This window comes from Toxotes jaculatrix, chromosome 8 (genome assembly GCF_017976425.1).
Source record: "Toxotes jaculatrix isolate fToxJac2 chromosome 8, fToxJac2.pri, whole genome shotgun sequence".
Classification (NCBI taxonomy): Eukaryota; Metazoa; Chordata; class Actinopteri; family Toxotidae; genus Toxotes; species Toxotes jaculatrix.
In genome coordinates, this window is record NC_054401.1 from 16,978,937 (window position 1) to 16,998,827 (window position 19,891).

Genomic DNA, 19,891 nt, shown 5'->3' on the forward strand with positions numbered 1-19,891 from the left:
GGGTGGTGTCAGCATCTTTCTTCCCCTTGGATTTGATAGGGAAATATAAAACCAACACCATACATGATTAGATTACATACAATGATTACTAAATTAAAACAAATCAATCCATAATTATCTTGTATGTTTACTTGTATTTGTTCACCCATTTAAAAGTCCGCTTTCTCCACTTTTGTTGGTCTTCTTGAACAACTAGGAAGTCAGTTAAACGTTGCCTAAGTGTGAACAAACAGCTGTTCAGAGGTTGGACGGAGGGTCATCAGCCAGAGTGGATGATACTGGCTGACCCTTTCAGATAGAGTGCATGCATTACTGCTCCAGTCTGAAAGACGCAAAGCAAATTTGAGTGAAATATCAGAGCTTTAAGATCTGACAAGACAATGTAATTTTGAATCACATGGCTATGAGTTTATCTTCCATTCTTGTGGCCAATCAATTGGACGTGCATCTTGCTATCTCTGAGACTTGACCTAGTAACACATTTAGATTATCATCTAACTAGTACTTTTCATGTAGGGACATGTCTAGGCAGAAAAAAAAAACTGTCAGTACTGTGCTTGCGTGTGTGTGTAGTGTGACCGATCAGCTGCTGCCACATTGGCAAGTTTGATTCAAAAAAACCTTGTTTCATTTTCAGGGACACATGTTCATGTGGCTTTGGCATGACACTGTTAGGTGGATCCAATCACTGCTCTCCTCTGATGACTGGAGGAATACATAAAGTATAAATCCACGGATGTACATACTCATGTGCTGTGAAATCCATGACACATGTGCAAGCACAGACATGCACTCAGACCCATGTGCATGTTCACTGACATGCACAGGCAAAGACACACACACACACACACACATACAAACAAACACACATCAGAGATTTCAGAACCCTATTCTGTAAAAATGACTATTTCAGGCCCCGATGGCCAAAGTGAATAAAGCTCTATTAACTCCATCTCTCTCTCTTTCTTTCTACACTCCTCTTCATTTTTCTCTGTTTATTTCCTTTCTTGGCTCTCTCTTTCTTCTCCTCTCTCCCTCTCCCTCTTTTCTTCCTTGCCCCACCCTCTATCCATCTAACTCGCCTTCTCAGCCCTCTCTCTAATATCTCCCCTGCAGCCATTTTCGGGACTCTACAGGGAGGGAAGCAATCTTAGATTTATTTTACCTCCAATTTCCAATTTGAGAGACCCCTGCTGCTGGAGGCGAATCTTCAGAGGTCCTGATGCGAGTCGTCCTGTTAAATTAAAGTCTGTAAAAAATGGCAAAATATTTCAATGGTTCCTCGCGTTTCTAAATAGAGAAACAAGACCAGAACACCACCCGTGTTCTGTACACAGAGCAGTATGCATCACTTACCATCACGGTTTCTAGGACTCTACCACTCAGGACCTATTACTGTTGAGTTCCCAGAAATGGGCCCAGAGCTAAAAAGTCATGAAAAACCCTGAATTGAATGTTAAATGAACACTCTTCGTGTGACAAGTAAATCCCTCAAATAGGACGTTAGGACTGTAGGATTTAAAGTCTGCTCTTTGTATATGCAGTGTTAAATGCCTTTTGTGTAACATTATCGGTTGCACAAACTGTATATCTTCAGTCACTGCCAAAAAACAGACATTCAACAGTTACAGTGGGTAGCATTCACAATACAATGAAAGCTCTCTTGATCTTTGTGTTACTACTAATCTGACCCCCTGCAAAATAAAACCCCATCTACTCCCAAAATGTCCTTTGATACTCCATTACCTCTGAAAAGAATACAGTCTGCCTTGTTGTCTCCTCTCCATATGTCCATTCTCAAATCCTCATACAAAAGAGCCACGCACACACTATTTCTTTATTTTTGCTCTTGATCTCACAGAAACCCACAAACTGTCTCCTTCTCTGAAAAAAAAAAAAAAAAAACAGACTCCCTCCATTCCACTGTGCCCCATACACTGTACTCCTGCATTCACACTCACACAGCACACAGTTCTCTATTCCCAGTATAAAGCCTGGAGACAGGTGTTGGATTAGCTTTCTGGAAGAAAAGAGCTCAGCTCCTTTGATAGGAGTTGAGCTGGCCTGGAGAGCAGGGAGCCAGGTGCACCACGAGGAGAGAGAAGGGGAGAGAGGCGTGTGTGTGTGTGTGTGTGTGTGTGTGTGTGTCAGAGGATGCAGCCCAGTCATCCCATCTATTGAGAGGAAAAGAGGGGGCTTTTGGCAGAGCTGGCTTCTGTAATTGGAGAGCTTGGCACGGCCAGAAGTGAAGCGTGGTTGGCTGTCGCCACGTGGTGACAGTTGCTCGCCAGCCGGCCTGTCTATACACATGTATACACACACACACACACACACACACACACTTTTTGTGCACACAGACACAAAAATACACACTCGGGCAGACATTTAAACTTTTGAATGCCTTCCACCGACTAACATTGGTTTTAATCCATTCCTGATTCACTCCACAGCAATTATTTATCATAGCCTAAACTGCGCTTCTCAACCTCGTCTCTGCAATTGAAAAACTAACAACAAAAAAGAAAACAAGTTTTTGTCATGAAATTTAAAAGCAGGGGATTTTTCAATCAGGATGTTTCAGCTGCACAAAATGATAAATACTTACATTACAGACTCCCATTCTATACAAACACACCCGCTGCCAGTCTGTAACCACGGTAACAGAGAGTGCAAAGGAGGCCTCTTCCAGATGCTTTTGTTCTTAAGGACATCCCTTGGAGATTGTCTGCAATATCACCATGGGACTGTCTCTCTCTCTCTCTCTCTCTCTCTCTCTCTCTCTCTCTCTCTCTCTCTCTCTCTCTCTCTCTCTCTCTCTCTCTCTCTATTTCACACACACACAGAGAGCTATGGAGAGAGGGAGAGAGAGACAGGCACCCCTAATCCTCCAATTTGAGGCTTTTTCATTTAAATGGCCAATTACAGGGACACAGGGAGAAAGAGAAAGGAAGAGAAGTAGGGACGGCTGAGAAGGAGAGTAAACTGAACGGCAGATGGAACCACAGAAAACAAAAAGAGCAGTACTGTAAAGAGGAGAGGTACTGCAGTGTGTGTGTGTGTCATGGTAAAATCCATCCTGACCACTGTGAGGGGCAGGTGCAAGGCGGCATGTGGCAGCTCAGGTTCAAGTTAAGTTTAACTTTATGTTGAAGCACTCTTGTACTAAAACTTAATACTGTGTATATATCTAGAAACTAGATGTGTCCATGGAGCTTTTAAGCTAGGACTGTTTGTGCAGCAGGGTCTACATTTTCAATGGTGAAAGCAGAAGAAGCTTGGATGCCAGTAAAGGTCATACATACTGCAAATCATGAACCACAAATCTTGAATCTTGAGAAGATACTGCCTTCTTACAGATTCTGTAGTTGTGGGCAGAGATGGATTCCCCAGACTCTGAACTTACTAATACAGTGCACTAAGGCCCCTTCCAAATCCCAACTATGTCTACTTGAACATAAACATAACCAGCAATTCCTAAAACTATCTAGTCTTTTTTTTTGGGGGGGGGGGGGGGGGGGGGTTAATGCTCGTATAAATGGCTTAAAACACACAATAGGAAGACGTGTGTATGTGTGTGTGAGAGAGAGAGGGAGGGAGTCTGTGGGATGTGATCCAGCATGATTAATTGCTGTTAAGTGTGTCTCTCATAAGTGATGTTGTGCCTGGAGAGCAAAGCAGAGACTATTACAGCTCAGACCCATACATCAGCCCCCAAAGACTGGTGACTGATGACCACTCAGCACAAATGTTTGAAATGGTACAATTAAAATATGGGGGTAGTGGAGGATCACTGTGGAACACCAAGCCATAGCCTCAGAAACTCTGTGTGTATATGTGTGTATATGTGTGTGGTGGGGCCTGTAGGTAAAGAGTTGTCACAAGGCTTAGACAAATCACTTGCCATTATTTATGTATGATGTATGATTAATACTTGTATATGTGCACTTTTTTTTTCCAAATAGAAACATTTACTTTCTTCCAGGCTCCTTTGTATTGGAAACCGGTCAACTAAAAAAATTGGTGCTTGGTACATAGCTGAACAATTTCTTACCTAACTTTAAATTAACGTCAACATTTGAGGCTTTGTATCCTGAAATGAATGGCATAAGAGAATTCATTTATGATTTATTTATTCATATATTTTCTTAACCTAATTACTTAATCATGCCTTCCACTTTCACTCCTGTTTTCTTAAATAGTTTAATTTGTATTGGGAGCCCAAGTGTCTAATGCTGTTATGCTTTCATAATAAAGAAAAATATCGCAAAATTACAGTCTGCCCATACAGCCCTATACCCCTACCTTCGAATATTTACATGACTGATCTGTTTGGAAATCCCCGACTGTGGCTTTACCATCCTAACCTGATTCCCAGTGTCCCCCCCCCGAAGCTTCTCACTTTGTTAATAAATGATTACAGGAAACATAAGTGATGTGTTCCCATAACTAGATTTGCTGAAGACCAAGTAAAACAGATAGCCTTTGGCCACAGTCTTATTATATGGATATCATTAGTAATGGGGGAGCAGGTGTTAGGATTACAATAACATTTGCATAACAGTTATCTGTATGTTTTTTTCCCTCTCATGTAAAGTAAAAGAAAACTGGTATTCTCACTTGCTTAAAGTACTGAGAATAACTCAGATTTTTCAAGTATCACTGGAAAGAGCTGAATAATAACTGTGCCTTGTCAGTGCTCTTTGGAAGGCTGTCTCCATTATTCTAAAACAGGGCACATGACAAAGATTAAGATGAATTAAAATTGATTCATTTCACCAATGCTGACCCCTTAAGTCAGTTTTTCAATGTACACAACAGAGGTTCTATGTTTCTCCACATTGTACCCCCATTTCCTGAGACTGTTTAAATGTTGATGCAGTTTAATGTGTGCACAGTGATAACTTTGACAGCTTTGTCCCACAAAGAAGGATCGCTTCCATTGGAGCGACACTTTTTTGACCCCTCCAGTCAGTGGTTTATGAAATACAGCATGACCCAAGTGGAAAGTCCGAGCTTCCCGCTCTGGTATGGCAGAATGACAGAGAATCAATAAGATGAAGAATTGACAGAAACACCAAGGCTAAAGTTCCTGAGATGGATAGATCTGCTGTCCCTCCCTATCATCTATCATACAATACAACAGCTTGGGGTTGGAGGGTTAAGCAAGACAGCCAAAATTGTGTCTAGAAGTACAAAATTTGATGAATGTTTTGTCTTATCTGAGACACTGTAAGTACAACAAAGTATTTTATCGCAGTTCACTGCCATTGCCTTCGTGTCTTTTATTCTCATCACAGTGTAAAAGGAAATAACTTCTGTGAAATAAATTTTAAAAAGCTGTTGCACAAGCCTTGACCTTTAGCATGAAAGCTCAAGTGATTGAGTTGATTTTATTAACACTCCTTGCACAGAATTCTCGACAAGTTGAGTAGAGTTGAGTTTTGAAAGTTACACCTAAATGTTAAAGCTGTGTCGCGTATAATCACCACACTCTTATTTAAAATGACTGTGAAACAGCGAAGACCACATGAATAGGTCAAAATTGCTGAATTACACATTTGTGTTACATATGGGGCAGAGTACAGATAATACTGAATGATGATGTGACTGAACCAATTCCATATCTGCACAGCATGCACTCACTGAAGTTGTAGAACCCACTGTATCCAGTAGATGTCATCCTTGTTAGCAGTAAGTCATTGTTGACTCCCACTGCTGGTGTTTACAGTGGTTCACAAAAAACAAATAATGTGCTGTGTTGAGCTGCTTGAGTGATTTATCAGTCAATCTAATTTATAGAAACATCACTTCCTGTGTAACACTGTGCCTATTGGATCCATTATCAGAGAACACATAATCACAACAAGATACTTTTTGAGAAAAAGTATAGTGTAGCTTACACAGATCTATTTGTTGTCTTCATGATACAGACTGATACAAGGTACTGGTACTGTATGCAAGTTATAACAGGAAAGCATTACACATGTGCTGTTTTGTCTTCCAAACTCTACAAGTTGTAAATAAATCATAGAATGGGTTAAATAAGTTGCACATTGCAACTTGAGCTATACAATCTTTAACCTCCAGAAGATGACAATATCTTACTCAGATTGTGTTTTTGAAGCCAATATCTAGCACAGCACCTGTACTGACACACATAGGCTTTAATCCATTAAAATTATGTATTATGAAACAAATGGTTTGCAGCTAAATGTGATGCTTTAAATGCTTTACCCTCAGGGTTTTGATACCACAGACTGCCCCTAGCTTGAGTAGCTTGAGTTTGTGCACTTTTACGATCATGGATTCAGTGTGTGTTTGTTGTAATTGTTTTTGTTCTCTGATGGACAGAATTTAAGGGAGAGGACTTAATAATGTTTTTTTTTTTAACTCGCTGTTTTGCTGTGAGTCACAAATGTGACTGTCTTGTGTGTAATTTGCTCTGTAGGTAATTTAGCATGCAGGGGTTGATGGGTGAATTTAAACATGCAACAAAAACAACAAAACACACTCACACACTTAGAGGAAACATGTCCATACTTAATCCAGACAGTAGCCTACGGCAAACAATAAAAGAAAATTAATGACAACAAGCTTGGATTAAACCCATATCTTATTCCAGAACAGTAATGAAAAAAATTCTATCAAATCTTGGAAACCAAGGTTACGCTTCATTTAAGTAATGATTCAACAGACATTAAAGCTGCACTTTTTTTTTTTTTTTAGAAAATAAAGAAATATATGTAATCAGTGAGGGGGCAGGCGACACTGTGAGACATTGGACCACAAACATTTTTGCAGTTTAATTTATGAAACAATTTTTACTCACGTTATGGGCTACCAGGTGATCCATTTGCCTACAGTCTCACCATGCACCTGAATCAGAGGAAACAGTGTTATGTTAGTTCAAAGTTATGGTCATGTCCGCTTTTCTGCTTTAAGCCATCTGCTGTGTAGATTTGTATCACTTTGTGTATGAATAAGGTGAGAATCCTGCATGGTGTTTCATATTAATTGTGTTGCATGATGGAACAGCCTGTGAGCCAAACACATTCATAAAACGCGTACACACACAGTGCGTAAGTGTGGCATACCATTAGTATAAATGCTCTATTGTTGCTTTGCTCCATGACTAATAATCCCCCCCCCCACCTCACCCACCCAACTCCATCTCTCCCTTTCTCTCTAATGAGCTGTGGTCTGTTATCAGTCATTACAGGAAGCCTGATTATCCAACTGGCATTCTGCACACGCTCACAGAGAACTTCCTGAAGGTGACCTTTTCACGTTGCCATGGAAACCACCTCTCTCTGCTCAGAGATGCTCTGCTTGTACACAGAGTGAGAGAGAAAAAGAGAGAAAGAGAGCGATAGAGAGAGAGAGAGAGAAAGAGAGAGAGAGAGAGAAACAGAGAGACAGAGAGATAACAGAACATTTTCTTCCAAACAAAAGTGCATTAGTATGCTGCAATGTGATAGCATGCACAAATCACTTTGTGATATGGAAGTACAGATTATTTTGTCAAGCAATAACAAATAGACATGAACTCACCTATTATTAAACACAGGGAATTCACGAGCTTCCATTTCTTATACTTAATTGCATCTAATATTTTGTAAAAATAGAACCGTAAAGGTCTATTTTTTCTCTGTCTCTGGCCTCTGGCCTCATGGCAGTTCTCACAAACACAGTCGCTACTGTTTGAGGTAATTTAAACACAGGCCCTCAATCAATGTGAAGAATTGCTCTTTCAGGAGTGCTTTACAACTTTTATTTAACACTGGTGCAATTAAGAAACTTATTTACACTAAATAGACCAGTGTAGGACATTAATTTTACTGCAGAGTGTTTGTCTATATTTTTTGATCTCCTTTCTTTCTTTTATTTAAACAAAAAACAAATAACTGTAAGTAAACAGAAAAAGCCTCAGTGAAACACACTGTGTCTGCTGTGTTTTTATGATATGTATGTGCAGTGTCTGCAACTGTTAGTTAGCTAAATGCTGTGGAGGGTGTACTGTCTAAAAAATACACTATAAAACCACTCAAGGCACAATAACACACAAGAGCTTTGAAATATGTCTCTCAAAGGCTCTCTCAAGGCTCTCAAATAGATCTCCAATAGGCCTATTCTGATTTAACACTAGTACAAAAAAAAGCATGTCCTGATATCAGCCACCAAAAGTGCTGTTCATTTCTTTATTGTTATTTTGTAATTTTATCAATTTCTATTTTTCTTTTTTTAATTATCACATTCTTATAGGCCTATGACAACATACATCAGGCAAAAGGCAGGGGTACACCCTCAGTGGGTCCCCAGTCCTTAAGATATCATCATATGCATGTGGTTCATAAGCAGTACAATTGATATATACATCCCACTCAAATAATTACAGGTAAGGTGGCACAGAGGATCATTGTACACTCACCAGCCTTTGTAATACAAAGGCCTTGACCTATTGTAAGTCAGGGAAAGGTCAGTCATTTATTATCCAGAGTAAAATAAAAAATATATAAAATATAAAAAAAAAAAATAAAAAATATATATATATGTTTACAGTAAATTCAAAACCTTCCATCTAAAACAAAACAAAACAAAACAAAACAAAACAAAACAAAACAAAACAAAACAAAACAAAACAAAACAAAACAAAACAAATAAACTAACCAAAATATAGAGATGCATCATTTTCATTTATTCTCAAGTGTATAATAAACAGCTTTACACAGCAACACAATATGGTGCTGCTGCACCTGTCCTTGTGCAAGTAAAATTAAATGCTCATTTGAAGCACAACACAACCTCTCCTCTGAGACATGACGCTATCTCACCTTAGAAATATGCCGAAGATCATTGTCATGGCGACAGCTGCACCAACCTTCTCTCTGTTGTCCCTTTCCTGCCGCTGGTTTAGCTAATGTTTTGAGCAAACTAACCCCTCCTGATTTCCCTGCCAACACAGACATGCCATCTCACACCTGCCCACCAGTTGTCAGCCTTGAGTTTCTTGTCTCAGCACATCATCTGACCCAGTCACCTGCTGTCATTCTCAAGCCTCGATATAGAAACACGGCTGATAACAGTGAGTTTCTGCCAAATTGTCCTTGTCACTTTAATGGTCCAGCCTATATTTTGCTCTGAAAATAGTTTGCCTGGTCTGACTTCCCTGTCACTCCTAACTGATATTCTGCCCAGACTGACCAAGTAGAGAGTGACTTTACCACTCTGTTCTGCCTCCTGGTATCTATTTTGGGGTTGCAGATCTGTCTTCCAGGAATATTTCCTCTCTCTTAAAGCCATTTCCAAATGAACACAATTTGATTGATGTTGCCTTAGTGGAAGTGCGAATCACTCATTTTAGACATTGCACACGGTGTCAAAACCTTGGAGAGGGAACAGTGATGGGAGTAGTAATTAATCCCAGCCCCATTTAAGTAACTTAAATTTCAAAGCTAGAGACAAAAGAAGCCAATATCTTCCTGAAGATATAATCAAGCAATTTATAAAACTGATCTGCTTATAGTGAATTCTAGGAATTCCTTTGGGGAGTATAGAGTGATATATTCCTACCTCACTTCACAGCCAGCACTGCTTTGTTCCACAATTTGTTTTTACATAAAGGAATTTTTTTTCTTTTTCTGAAAATCTGAAATGATTTGGCAGTTTCAAATTAATGCACCATGCATCTAAACCCTGATGGATGGGAGCTAACATGTGGTGCTGAAGTTCAAAGTAAAAAGTTTCTTTCAGTTCAAAGTGCTGACTCTTAATGAATAAATCATGAAAATGATTTTTTATTGGCCGGTGGACTCACTCTCACTCTCTACTGAACAGCGATTTCATATCTGAGTCGTGATGTGCTTCGCCTCTTTAGGTCATACCTTCCTCAAGAGGAGCACTGAGATGGTGACTAATACCTTCTTCAACAATGTACGTCACTGAACTTGCTAAAAATAGACTGCTAAGGAATGTGACTGGAATCCTGGAAAACGGTGTGTGTGTGTAGGTGTGTGTTTGTGTGTGTGTGAGAGAGAGCGATAGATAGAGTATGAATGTGTGCATGTTTTGCAGTATTGTGTTCTCTTAACTGTATGTTGAGCTGGTGACTGTGTCATTTTGTGTTTATGTACATGTGGGCTAAGCTGAATGCAAACCTGTCTGTACATGCAAATGCAAAAAATGCGCGTTTTAGTTTAGGGAAATAAAAATATCTATCTATCTATCTATCTGTCTATCTATCTATCTATCTATCTATTTCATTCTATGCTGAATCTTGAATGAATGTCCTCCTTCCATTCGTCCTGCCTGGTTATTTATATTCGCCATTGAATCATAATATACTGTCATGGATGTGACGCTTGCGCAGTAGACAGCGTGAAAATCTGAATCATCGATGGAAAGAGAGGGAGAGAGGAAGAGAGAGAGAGAGAGAGAGAGAGAGAGAGAAAGAGAGAGGTGACTGTAGAGTGATGGGACCCGGCTGAGGGAACAGCAGCGAGTGATCACTCTCCGAGCTGGTAATGACAGGTAAATGATGATTTTAATGAGTTTTAATACTATTCCTGAGGCTGCGGCAGCTACTTTTGATCGTGTCTTTGGTGAATGTTATGTCAGGGATTCATATTTCCTGCAAAGATGCTTTCATCGGTGTCATCCGTGCACACGATATCAGCTTGCACATCTGGAAGTAGCCTTCATGCGGGCAATAACGTCGATCAAATGTTTGTTTTAAACTTTGTCGCTTCACCTTTTTCCAAATTCTACGATTACTTTATTAATTTATAATCCTTTCGGGCGTTGGTATCATCATCAAATGAAATAAAACTTTACCCTAAAGCCCGTACCTGTAGATGTCTTTTGTTTTTCTTTTTGTTTTTTTTTTAAATTATTATTTTCAGGTGATGTCAGTCGACCTGAGTTAGTCAAAATGCTTATTCTAATGCTTCTCTAAGTTTAATTGAAAAACGTGCTGTGTGTCTATTCGCGTCTCATGGGGGGGTTGGGAGGACGAATGGATGAGATCTGTTTTCAGACTGGCGTCACATGTTACGTCTGTGTTTTCCTGCTGGGATGAGGGCTGGATGGTAATAATGGCGTTCAGCATCACGGCCAGTTCCCGGTTCAGCGGCTGATAGAACATTTTCACCGTTTACATGTCCTTTTTTTTTGGATGATTGTATTGATGTATTACGGTTATATTTATCAAAACCAGTTTGATTTAGGTCAAGATCAAGTCGAGTTTCATTTCGGTTGTTTGATTTTGAGAGGTTTAGTTTATATTCCAGTCTTGTGTCCTCTGGGGGCGAAGACAAATGTCAAAATACACGAGGATGCACCTGGTTAAGAAGGAAAATGGCCTTACATGAGTCATAATGTAAATCTTGAGCCGTTAACGAGCTGGTTTTGTTAGTATCGCTTCAGTTCAGCTACAGTTGATACTCTAATACAGTTATTTTTATTCAGTCCATGAAATATTCCTGTGTGTGCGTCAGGTTTAACCATTTACATCCTGGGCCTATTAAGGTCAAGGGCACAAATTTAATTCAGTGCAAACCAAGGCCAAATTAAGCTGTTTCCAAAACTTGCTGTTGTAAATAAAAATATGTATTGCATTTTTGATTGACTAGATGATGAATATTTCAACTTTGTTGAGTATATGCAGACATGGGTGCAGAGAAACTTCACAACATCTGGGCAGAACCAGATGTTCATGAGAGTCCTCATGAGGTACAAATTAAACAGTAATGTGATTAACATGACGAACCAGGGAACCGTGTGCCCCATCTTTATGCAGCATTTCACTCATCACACTCAGTCACACGTTGTCTGACTGAAAATATGTCATTTTCCATAGCACACTGAGTGAATTCATGTTTAGCAATTTGCATAAACGAGACATTCTCCCTCTCCTCATCTCAGCATCTTTATGGTCTGAGCATCTTTAAGTAAATTCAGACAGCAAAGACAGGGGGTGTGGAATTCAGTGACGACACATTAGCTGCGGCCCACTGATTTTAAAATTTTCTTCAGCAAATTTCTAGATTTCACATTAACTCAAAAAAATGATTTTACCTCTGTGCTGAATGACATTTAGTCAGTCCCCCCTTTTGAGGACAACTTGTGATTTTGTGCTACTTAAGTAAAAACTGACTGCACTAGACTTACTTGTGACTGTGTAATGACATCAACGGCAATACAGTCTGCAGGTTCAAGATGCTTTTTGTGTATAAGTCCCTCAAATTTCTTCCCATGTGACACTAAACACTTTCATGTAGCATTATCACTTCGGGCCTCAGGAAATTGCACTAATGCTGTCTACTCTAATATTCACCTACATACAATTGCGTAACTAGTTCACGGATTAGTTTACCAGAAAGCACTTCCAGATACAAGATGCGAGACAGAGAGACGTGTAACCACTGCTACTTTAACATCACGTCACCCCCTACAGTGGATCTAGTTGATTTATCGTATCATATGGTTTATCATATCATACCTACTGCGATGAACCAGAAAGCCTATTAAACCACTAATTTTGTTTCAAGGGCAGATTTTATTTATTTCTAACATTTCTCAAAAGAGCACAGAATTGCTGCTGTGGATGTGTTACTGGGATGCATGTCTTTCCTTTTTACTTGTTTTTGCATTTACAAGAAATATTGCTAACACTAGGATCAATGTTTTATTCCTACTTCTGTTCCCTTGTCAATTTCTGTTGTGGTGCATCAGAAACAGCAGATTTAGTGCTAGGTGCCATAAACTTGAAACATAGTTATGTGTGTTTGTGTCGAGGCACCAAGGTGTGTAATGCCTCTGGATCTTTGATACTGAGATGGATACTTGGGGAATTACAAGTGTGTAAGAAAATGGTAACGGTTATATGATGTAATGTATAGACAGTTGTAAAAACTATGTATATATCTTACTATATTCCATGAATGAGCTTCATACAAACACTGAAGTCCTGTAAAAACCAATAAGTCTGAGTAAATGAGTTTCTACCTCAAGCTACTGACTCACTGGGAGACAGTTTTATGTTTACAGAACCTACAAATGAACAGTTATTTTTCTTGTTGTATTTATTCTCTGATTGTAAAGGACAAAACTGATTCCGACATGTCTGTCTCATGTTGCACGCCCTTACAAACTGCTTCATACTAAACAAATTGCCTAATTTGTGATGCACAGCACAAAAAATGGGTTTTGATATTATGATTTTTGCACTGAACACGATATGAAAAGAAAAAAAGGTTAATTCTGTGCATGCACTCTGTATCCAGCCGACACAATATTGAATCTGAAGAGGAACGATGTAATGTTTCACGGCTTATTTCATAATAGCAGACAAGGAGAATGCATCATTAATCTCAATGTACTGAGGCACCCTTGCCTTCAGTACCATGTTACATAACTTTCTAGGGCTGTGTGTGAGAGGGTACATGCTTGTGTGCATGAATGTTTAAATGTACAGCATGTGTATATGTGTGTGTACATGTTTATGCAGAAACTGCGTGGGTGGTTTCTCAAAGCAAACGTGCAGTCATTCATGCATTCATGCATTCATGCATGTGTCTGTGTGCATGTGTGTCCTAAAGCAGGCAGACAGATGTGAAGGATGACTTCTTGCTCAGAGATCTGTGGGTCAGAGTATGGTGAGCAAACTCAAGCCAGCGGGAACTACCAGCAGTATGGAGTCCGCTCCTACCTACACCAGGTACAACGCAGACACACACAAATATACAGTATACTCACATCACTCTACAAATATCAACTGTTCTCTATCACAAACCCTCCATCTTCACAGTCACATATCGTAATCGCTCCACTGTTTGCTTTTGAAACTTGGGATTTTAGATCTTGATCTTTTGTGGGTTTCAGTTTCTCTATTTGAAACGTGATAAAAACAACTCTTTGATCCGTTATCCAGTTTTATGAGGAGTGCACAGCTTCCATCTGGGAACGTGATGAAGATTTTCAGATTCAGAGATCGCCTAGCAGGTGGAGCTCTTTACTCTGGAAGGTGAGGTTAACCTTCAGATTGTCTCAAACAAAACCACGTCTCACCTGCTGTTAGAGGCCGCAAGCAAAGATCTGTAATCAGAACAAGACGTGGGATTTGCTAGACAGAACAACACAGTCTTTCTTTTATCCTGCAACTTCTTTTTGCCTCCAGGTCTGTCTCGCGTTCGGCACCCTGATCTTGTTAACAGGCCTCATTGTTGTCTTGGTGGGTTATGCCACTCCAGCCAGGATCGAGGCATTTGGCGAGGATGATCTCCTTTTTGTTGACAGGTATGGCAACAATACAATCAACTAATAGTAGAAAATATATTTAATTGTTAATATTCTTATGTGGGTTTACTGATTTAACAACAGCTGTAATCTGTGCTGTATTTGCATTCATTGCCTCCATGACTTGATCACAATGAAGGATATATTGTAGTATTTTAGTGGGATGTAGAGTAGACTGTAGGCTATAAGGGGAAATATAAGGGTAGCTATTGTAAAAGTTACTGATCACACACTGAATGAAAGCTTTCCACCTAAGCTAGAACAAAATTATAGTAACTTTTCAAAGATTGTACAGGCCTCATTGAAAGAGTTTAGACTTTTTGAGGTTCACAGCTATCAGTTGCACAAAAATTGATGTTACACTTCCAGTTAATGCTCTAAACCAATTGTCTTTTTCTTGAGCAGCCACGCTGTCAGTTTCAACCGCGCCCTAGATGTCTGTAAGCTGACTGGTGCTGTGCTGTTCTGCGTGGGAGGCACTTCCATGGCTGTGGGCCTCCTGCTGTCTGCCTTTGCCAAAAGCTACTCCAAAGAAGAATTGTATCTGCAGCAGAAGTTTAAGGAGAGGTTGGCAGATCTGCACGCAACAGTTGGTAAGATTTCATTCTAATCTGTCTTTATTGCAATGCAATATGTATAAAATATTAAAGATAAAATTGCCAAAAAGTAAGTGGAGTAAAAGAAAGAGTTTTTTGTGCTTATACTGTTTTGAAAGGACTATCCCCCATAGTAGAACTGCTTTTTTCATAGGTACCCCCATAATGAGAGCTCCCACCCCCGGAGAGGGAAAGGTGCCAGTCACACTTTCCAAAGTCCAGAACATCCAACCAGCAACCACAAAGTCAGAAACCTGACAGAAGTCCATATGAAGGCATAAAGTGAAGAAGTGTGTTTGAGGATTGATTGGAGAGCAGACTGTGTGTGAGTGCGTACACAAGTGTGTGCATTTTCTTTTATGAAAGGTCATCTTATGACTAATAATATTAGTTCTTCATCTTTATTTGCTGTGTTTGATATTAAAGTTGGATTTTAAAGTTATATAGGTGCAGAGGTAATATAGCTGAACAAAGATTAGGTCTTTTTTTTTTTTTTTGGAACATCAAATGTATGAAATTCGTAGTAATCTAACAAAGCACATGCAGGTCTTGAGCTCTATCCAGAAAACAAACCACAGAAACAAATCAATAGAACACAGCTGCTGAACCACATCATCGTAGAGCGTTTTTCTGTCGAGAGGATTCACATTTTGTGAAAAAAAAAAAAAAAGGATGGTGTGGCTTCTGGAGGGTTTAGAGCAGCAGATGCAGTGCTGTTTGAAGTTATTGGTGATTGGGCGCCCATTCACAGAAATGATCAAAAGAAGCACTGAGCACAACAACCATCATCTCTGCCTAGTGTCTAATAGAGCATCAGAGGATGAGTGTTTGTATGTACAGAATAGTTTGTGTGTACTGTGTGTACATGCATATGTTCAGCCCTGTCCTGGCAACCAAAACTGTCAATCACAACCACACGACATAAGTATACGTGCTTTAGCTTATGAATCCTTTTTATAACTACTGTTTACATGCATCAACAAGCCAAGAGGATTCTTAACAGATATCTCGCAAGAAGTTCACACATCATCAGAACAAATTAGACACAAACAGATTAAAACTCACCTTCAGGGTAGATTTCACGCTGACATTTTCCTCTGTCCTGTTAGGCCTCTGACCTTGTTTTCTTCGCTAAATCTTCAGACAGGATCGATAGGCGAGACCAGACAGACTGATGAAAGGTACATTGAACCTGACAGAATATAGAGAACAGCACAGTCTGTCACTTAATCAAACAGCTTACATTCTAAATAAGATAAATAAGGCATTCATCATGCCCTCTATCATTGAAAAAAGAAAAAAAAATGCTGTTTTCCTAAATGCTTCATTACTTATGCTCATCCTTTGTGTCTCCTTCTCTCCGTGTGACAAAAGGAAGCGTGTAGACACACACTATCACACGCTATCCATTGACACATGCACATTATTGCAACATTTTGAATCCAGATGTTACCAGTTACCAGCCATGAGGTAGTTAAAAAAAAAAAGTGCAGGTGCTGCATGTCAAAATGGAGGTGGTGCAAGGGCACATGAAGAGAGACAAACAACACGACAGATACGTTGCATAACAGGGGGATGAGGAGAGCACATTCAAGATCTCTCCAGTGAGATCACATCAGCTACATCGTGTTTGACGGCGCTCATTGTTATCGGTCTGCGATGATTCACAGACGAACAATATACAGTGTGTAATAATTTAGAAATAGAAACAGCCATTAAATCAGGAAGGTTTTTATTTTAAACACGCTTGGCAGAAGCTCAAGCTCACACACTGTAACTGTAACTGTAACTTACGAGCACAATGAGCTGTTAATGGTCATGTTTTGCTGCTTTTTAAAACCTTTTGTCCATATGTATCATGAATATATTTAAACATTTTGTCACTATGCCATTTTTTCTTTCTTTTTTCTTTTTTTTTTAGTTTTGAATAAGTTACACACAGACGCAACATATGTACTTGGCTAGAACAACGTTACAGTGGTAGTTACTGTCCAGGTGGCATCAAGCAACATGCCTCCTTCTGTGCATCAATGCTGCAGGTCCTTCCGAACAATCTATTCTCTTCAAATCCATCCAGCAAACAATGCCGGATACACATTGTATAAAATAATGAATTGCTATGCTGGTTATGTCCGTGTAAGTTGATCTTTTTAATATCAGTCTCACAACCTCTGCTCTCCTCTTTATTGTCTGTCTTCTTTTATATTGAGAAATCCTGCAATGTCACTTCAACACATTTGGTCTCAGATTCAGCACAAACACGTAGCCATAACTATGAAGAACAACATACTAATAATCAAGACATTTTAACGGAACTTAACTTAACCACTGCTGAACCTACAGTACAAGAAGAAAAACCAAGCTGCTATAAACAAACGCTCCAGTGTGGACAGAACTTTAGTAAGTGGTGGATCAATGTGCTGACTTATAGTTACATGCTGTGAATTGTGATGTTATTTTATCCTTTCATCGACCAAAGTTGAGTTCTTCATTACAATCCAAAATCCATAACGGAGATTTTTCTGCTTCCCCGACTTTTGATCTCACATCCTTTGGTTCTATCTTTAACTGTGTCCTGATGTAACAGTGGATTCTCCCAGTAAATAACAAAGTATACTGTACTTACTGAAGGTTGGATTGGATAAACAACAAACTTGCAGTATATCAGTGGCTATATACAGTATAACTATTTTTCAAAGAACACAATAAAACTGAATTATCTGCAGTTTAAAACGTGTGAAGATTTTCTGTATCCTTACATCAAAACATACTCACTAAGCTATCAATAGCGAATGATTTTGATTTAACGGTCCTTAGAGTTTTCTTAGAGAATGGCCTTGATTTCCTTGTAAAATCACTTCTTTGCTCTTTTGAATTTTGCCAAACAACCAACTCTTTTTATCTTTTATTAAATTTTTAAGTATCTGAGATGTTAGTTCAATAAACTGTGCATGTTATAGCGGGGTCTTTTTTGTTTTTAAGCTTAGCGGCATATCCCCTTTTCTTCATGGAGAAAACAAAGAGACAATGAGCAATTATAGGATTTGGTTTTCATTAATAAAAGATTTCAAATTGTCAGTGGTTTCCCAACATACTGAGCCTTCATTACATTGTGAAGGAGCTTGTAATCAATCAGGAGAGTCATTTAGGTAGGGGAAGTGCAGAAGAGTGTCTGTGCTATTCAGGGCCTTATTAACACAATCGCATACACACACACACACACACACACACACACACACACATTGAAAGGGGCCTGTGGAGGAGATAAGACAGAAATGATGGTAACTCCAGAAATAGCACCTTGAGGATCATCACCCCGACCAGTCAGGCTGTATGACTCACACACATGCCAGCCCCCGCCTCCTCTGCCTTTCTCTGTGTCGCTTGCACTTTGCTTTCTCCCTCTTCCTCACCCATGCTCTCCCTCACTTGTGGGATGGTGACTCACAAACACATTGACTGCATGAATCCCAATTTGAGCAGCTGCAGGGATGAGAGGGTGGTGAGGCCATCACTGACGCTGAAATAGATCACAGTTCACACTATAGTTTCCTGCCTGTGGGAGGCAGTTTGTAGTTGCTTTATACAACCTTGTTTCATGGAAAAACAGAGAGGCAAGTGGCTGAATGAACATGAGCTGTGAGCTGCATCCCATTCTAAATCTTGTTTCACGTACAGCTGTTGAAGCCTCGGGACTGTTACTTGCTAACCTTTGCATCTAAGTTCCTTAAATTAAGGAATTGCAGGCCTAAAAACATATGGTTAATGTAATTATTATCACATTCATTGGTACAATAAATATTGCCAAATTTTACTGTGAAAGTTCCTGATGAAAATCTTCCTTCTAAATATTCATCTGGAATGAAATTCTGAGGTTTCGAAAAGCTGTTCACAAAAGTTTTTGTGCACACATTGTCAGCACACACCCAAGTTTTTATGCTTCTACGCAGTTCAACAAAGTCCTGATATGCATGGAAAGACTGGCTGAGAGGAAAACAAGAGATGAGTTCCTCTGACTGACATAAGACATGTTGCTTACAACATGTTTTAACTCCAGCATCCTCTACTACTAACGTGCACATGCCTTTAGCTCTAAGGATCAGGTGGCCCAGCAACACTGTGATATTCACCAATGTTGCCATCTGTGCTGGATTTGGTGCTAATGTTTGACAAATGGTGATGTTACTTAACATCGTGTTCTCCTGTTAAGTGCCTGTGGCTACAGTAGGTGAAGGCCATCTCCTCCCTTTCCTTAATGATAAGTCCCTGTGTTGCAAACTGCTAACTCCTTTTTAGCCACATGTAACATCAACAACAACATTGTATAACACCTGATTATATATATCTATTAGAGGTGGATTCACACTACCCAACTTTAAAACATTAAAATGCTTCACAACATAACATAACATAACATGTTATGTTATGCAACAATGTTAATAATAAACACTTACCAAAGAAGCATTAAACATTTTCCCTTCACTGCAGCAAACACATACTTACCTTTCATCCATGTCACACACAGTTAAATTTGACTCTTTCTAGAGCTTATTATTTTACTTTTATAATTTTAATTTTTGAATAGACTCATTTTATAATGAACTGACAGGGATAAAGACAGGCAGTAAAGTGTTTTACAATAAAGCATCTTTTGACTGTAATTTTCTTATTTATGTATTTTTATTTTATTTTATTTTATTTTATTTTAAGTTTTGGTAGAAGATAAATACAAATAAACAAATATTCATGAGACATAACGACTAAATAACAAAGGATTATGATTTGGAACAGCTTTATAAAGAAGATTTTCCAACTAAATTCATTATCATGTAACATTCAAACACATACAGTGTTACATTTAGCTTATTGTGCTCACTTTAAAAAGCTCATTTGTATCACTTGCTTTGGGAAATAGTCCAAAATGCCTTACACCGGAAAAACCATCATTCAAAACAAGCAGCTAGCAGAACCATACCTGTTAAAAAAAAACTTTTAATATTTTA

General features: G+C 39.0%; 1 protein-coding gene across 1 annotated transcript; it reads left to right on the top strand.

The window, feature by feature from the left end:
* Positions 1-10,448: 10,448 nt before the first annotated feature.
* On the top strand, positions 10,449-15,326 carry nrsn1 (neurensin 1). The gene is made up of 6 exons (XM_041044964.1): positions 10,449-10,527; positions 13,596-13,714; positions 13,928-14,020; positions 14,174-14,292; positions 14,698-14,885; positions 15,043-15,326. The coding sequence occupies exons 2-6, from the start codon at positions 13,616-13,618 to the stop codon at positions 15,144-15,146; spliced, it is 603 nt and encodes a 200-aa protein (XP_040900898.1). The 5' UTR covers positions 10,449-10,527; positions 13,596-13,615; the 3' UTR covers positions 15,147-15,326.
* The last annotated feature ends 4,565 nt before the right edge of the window (positions 15,327-19,891 follow it).

Excerpts from the sequence above, each read along its gene's own strand:
- nrsn1 (XM_041044964.1), top strand. The coding sequence starts at position 13,616 with ATGACTTCTTGCTCAGAGATCTGTGGGTCAGAGTATGGTGAGCAAACT. Across the intron at positions 14,293-14,697 it reads GATCTCCTTTTTGTTGACAG|CCACGCTGTCAGTTTCAACC; the intron begins GTATGGCAACAA and ends TTTCTTGAGCAG. Across the intron at positions 14,886-15,042 it reads AGATCTGCACGCAACAGTTG|GTACCCCCATAATGAGAGCT; the intron begins GTAAGATTTCAT and ends CTTTTTTCATAG.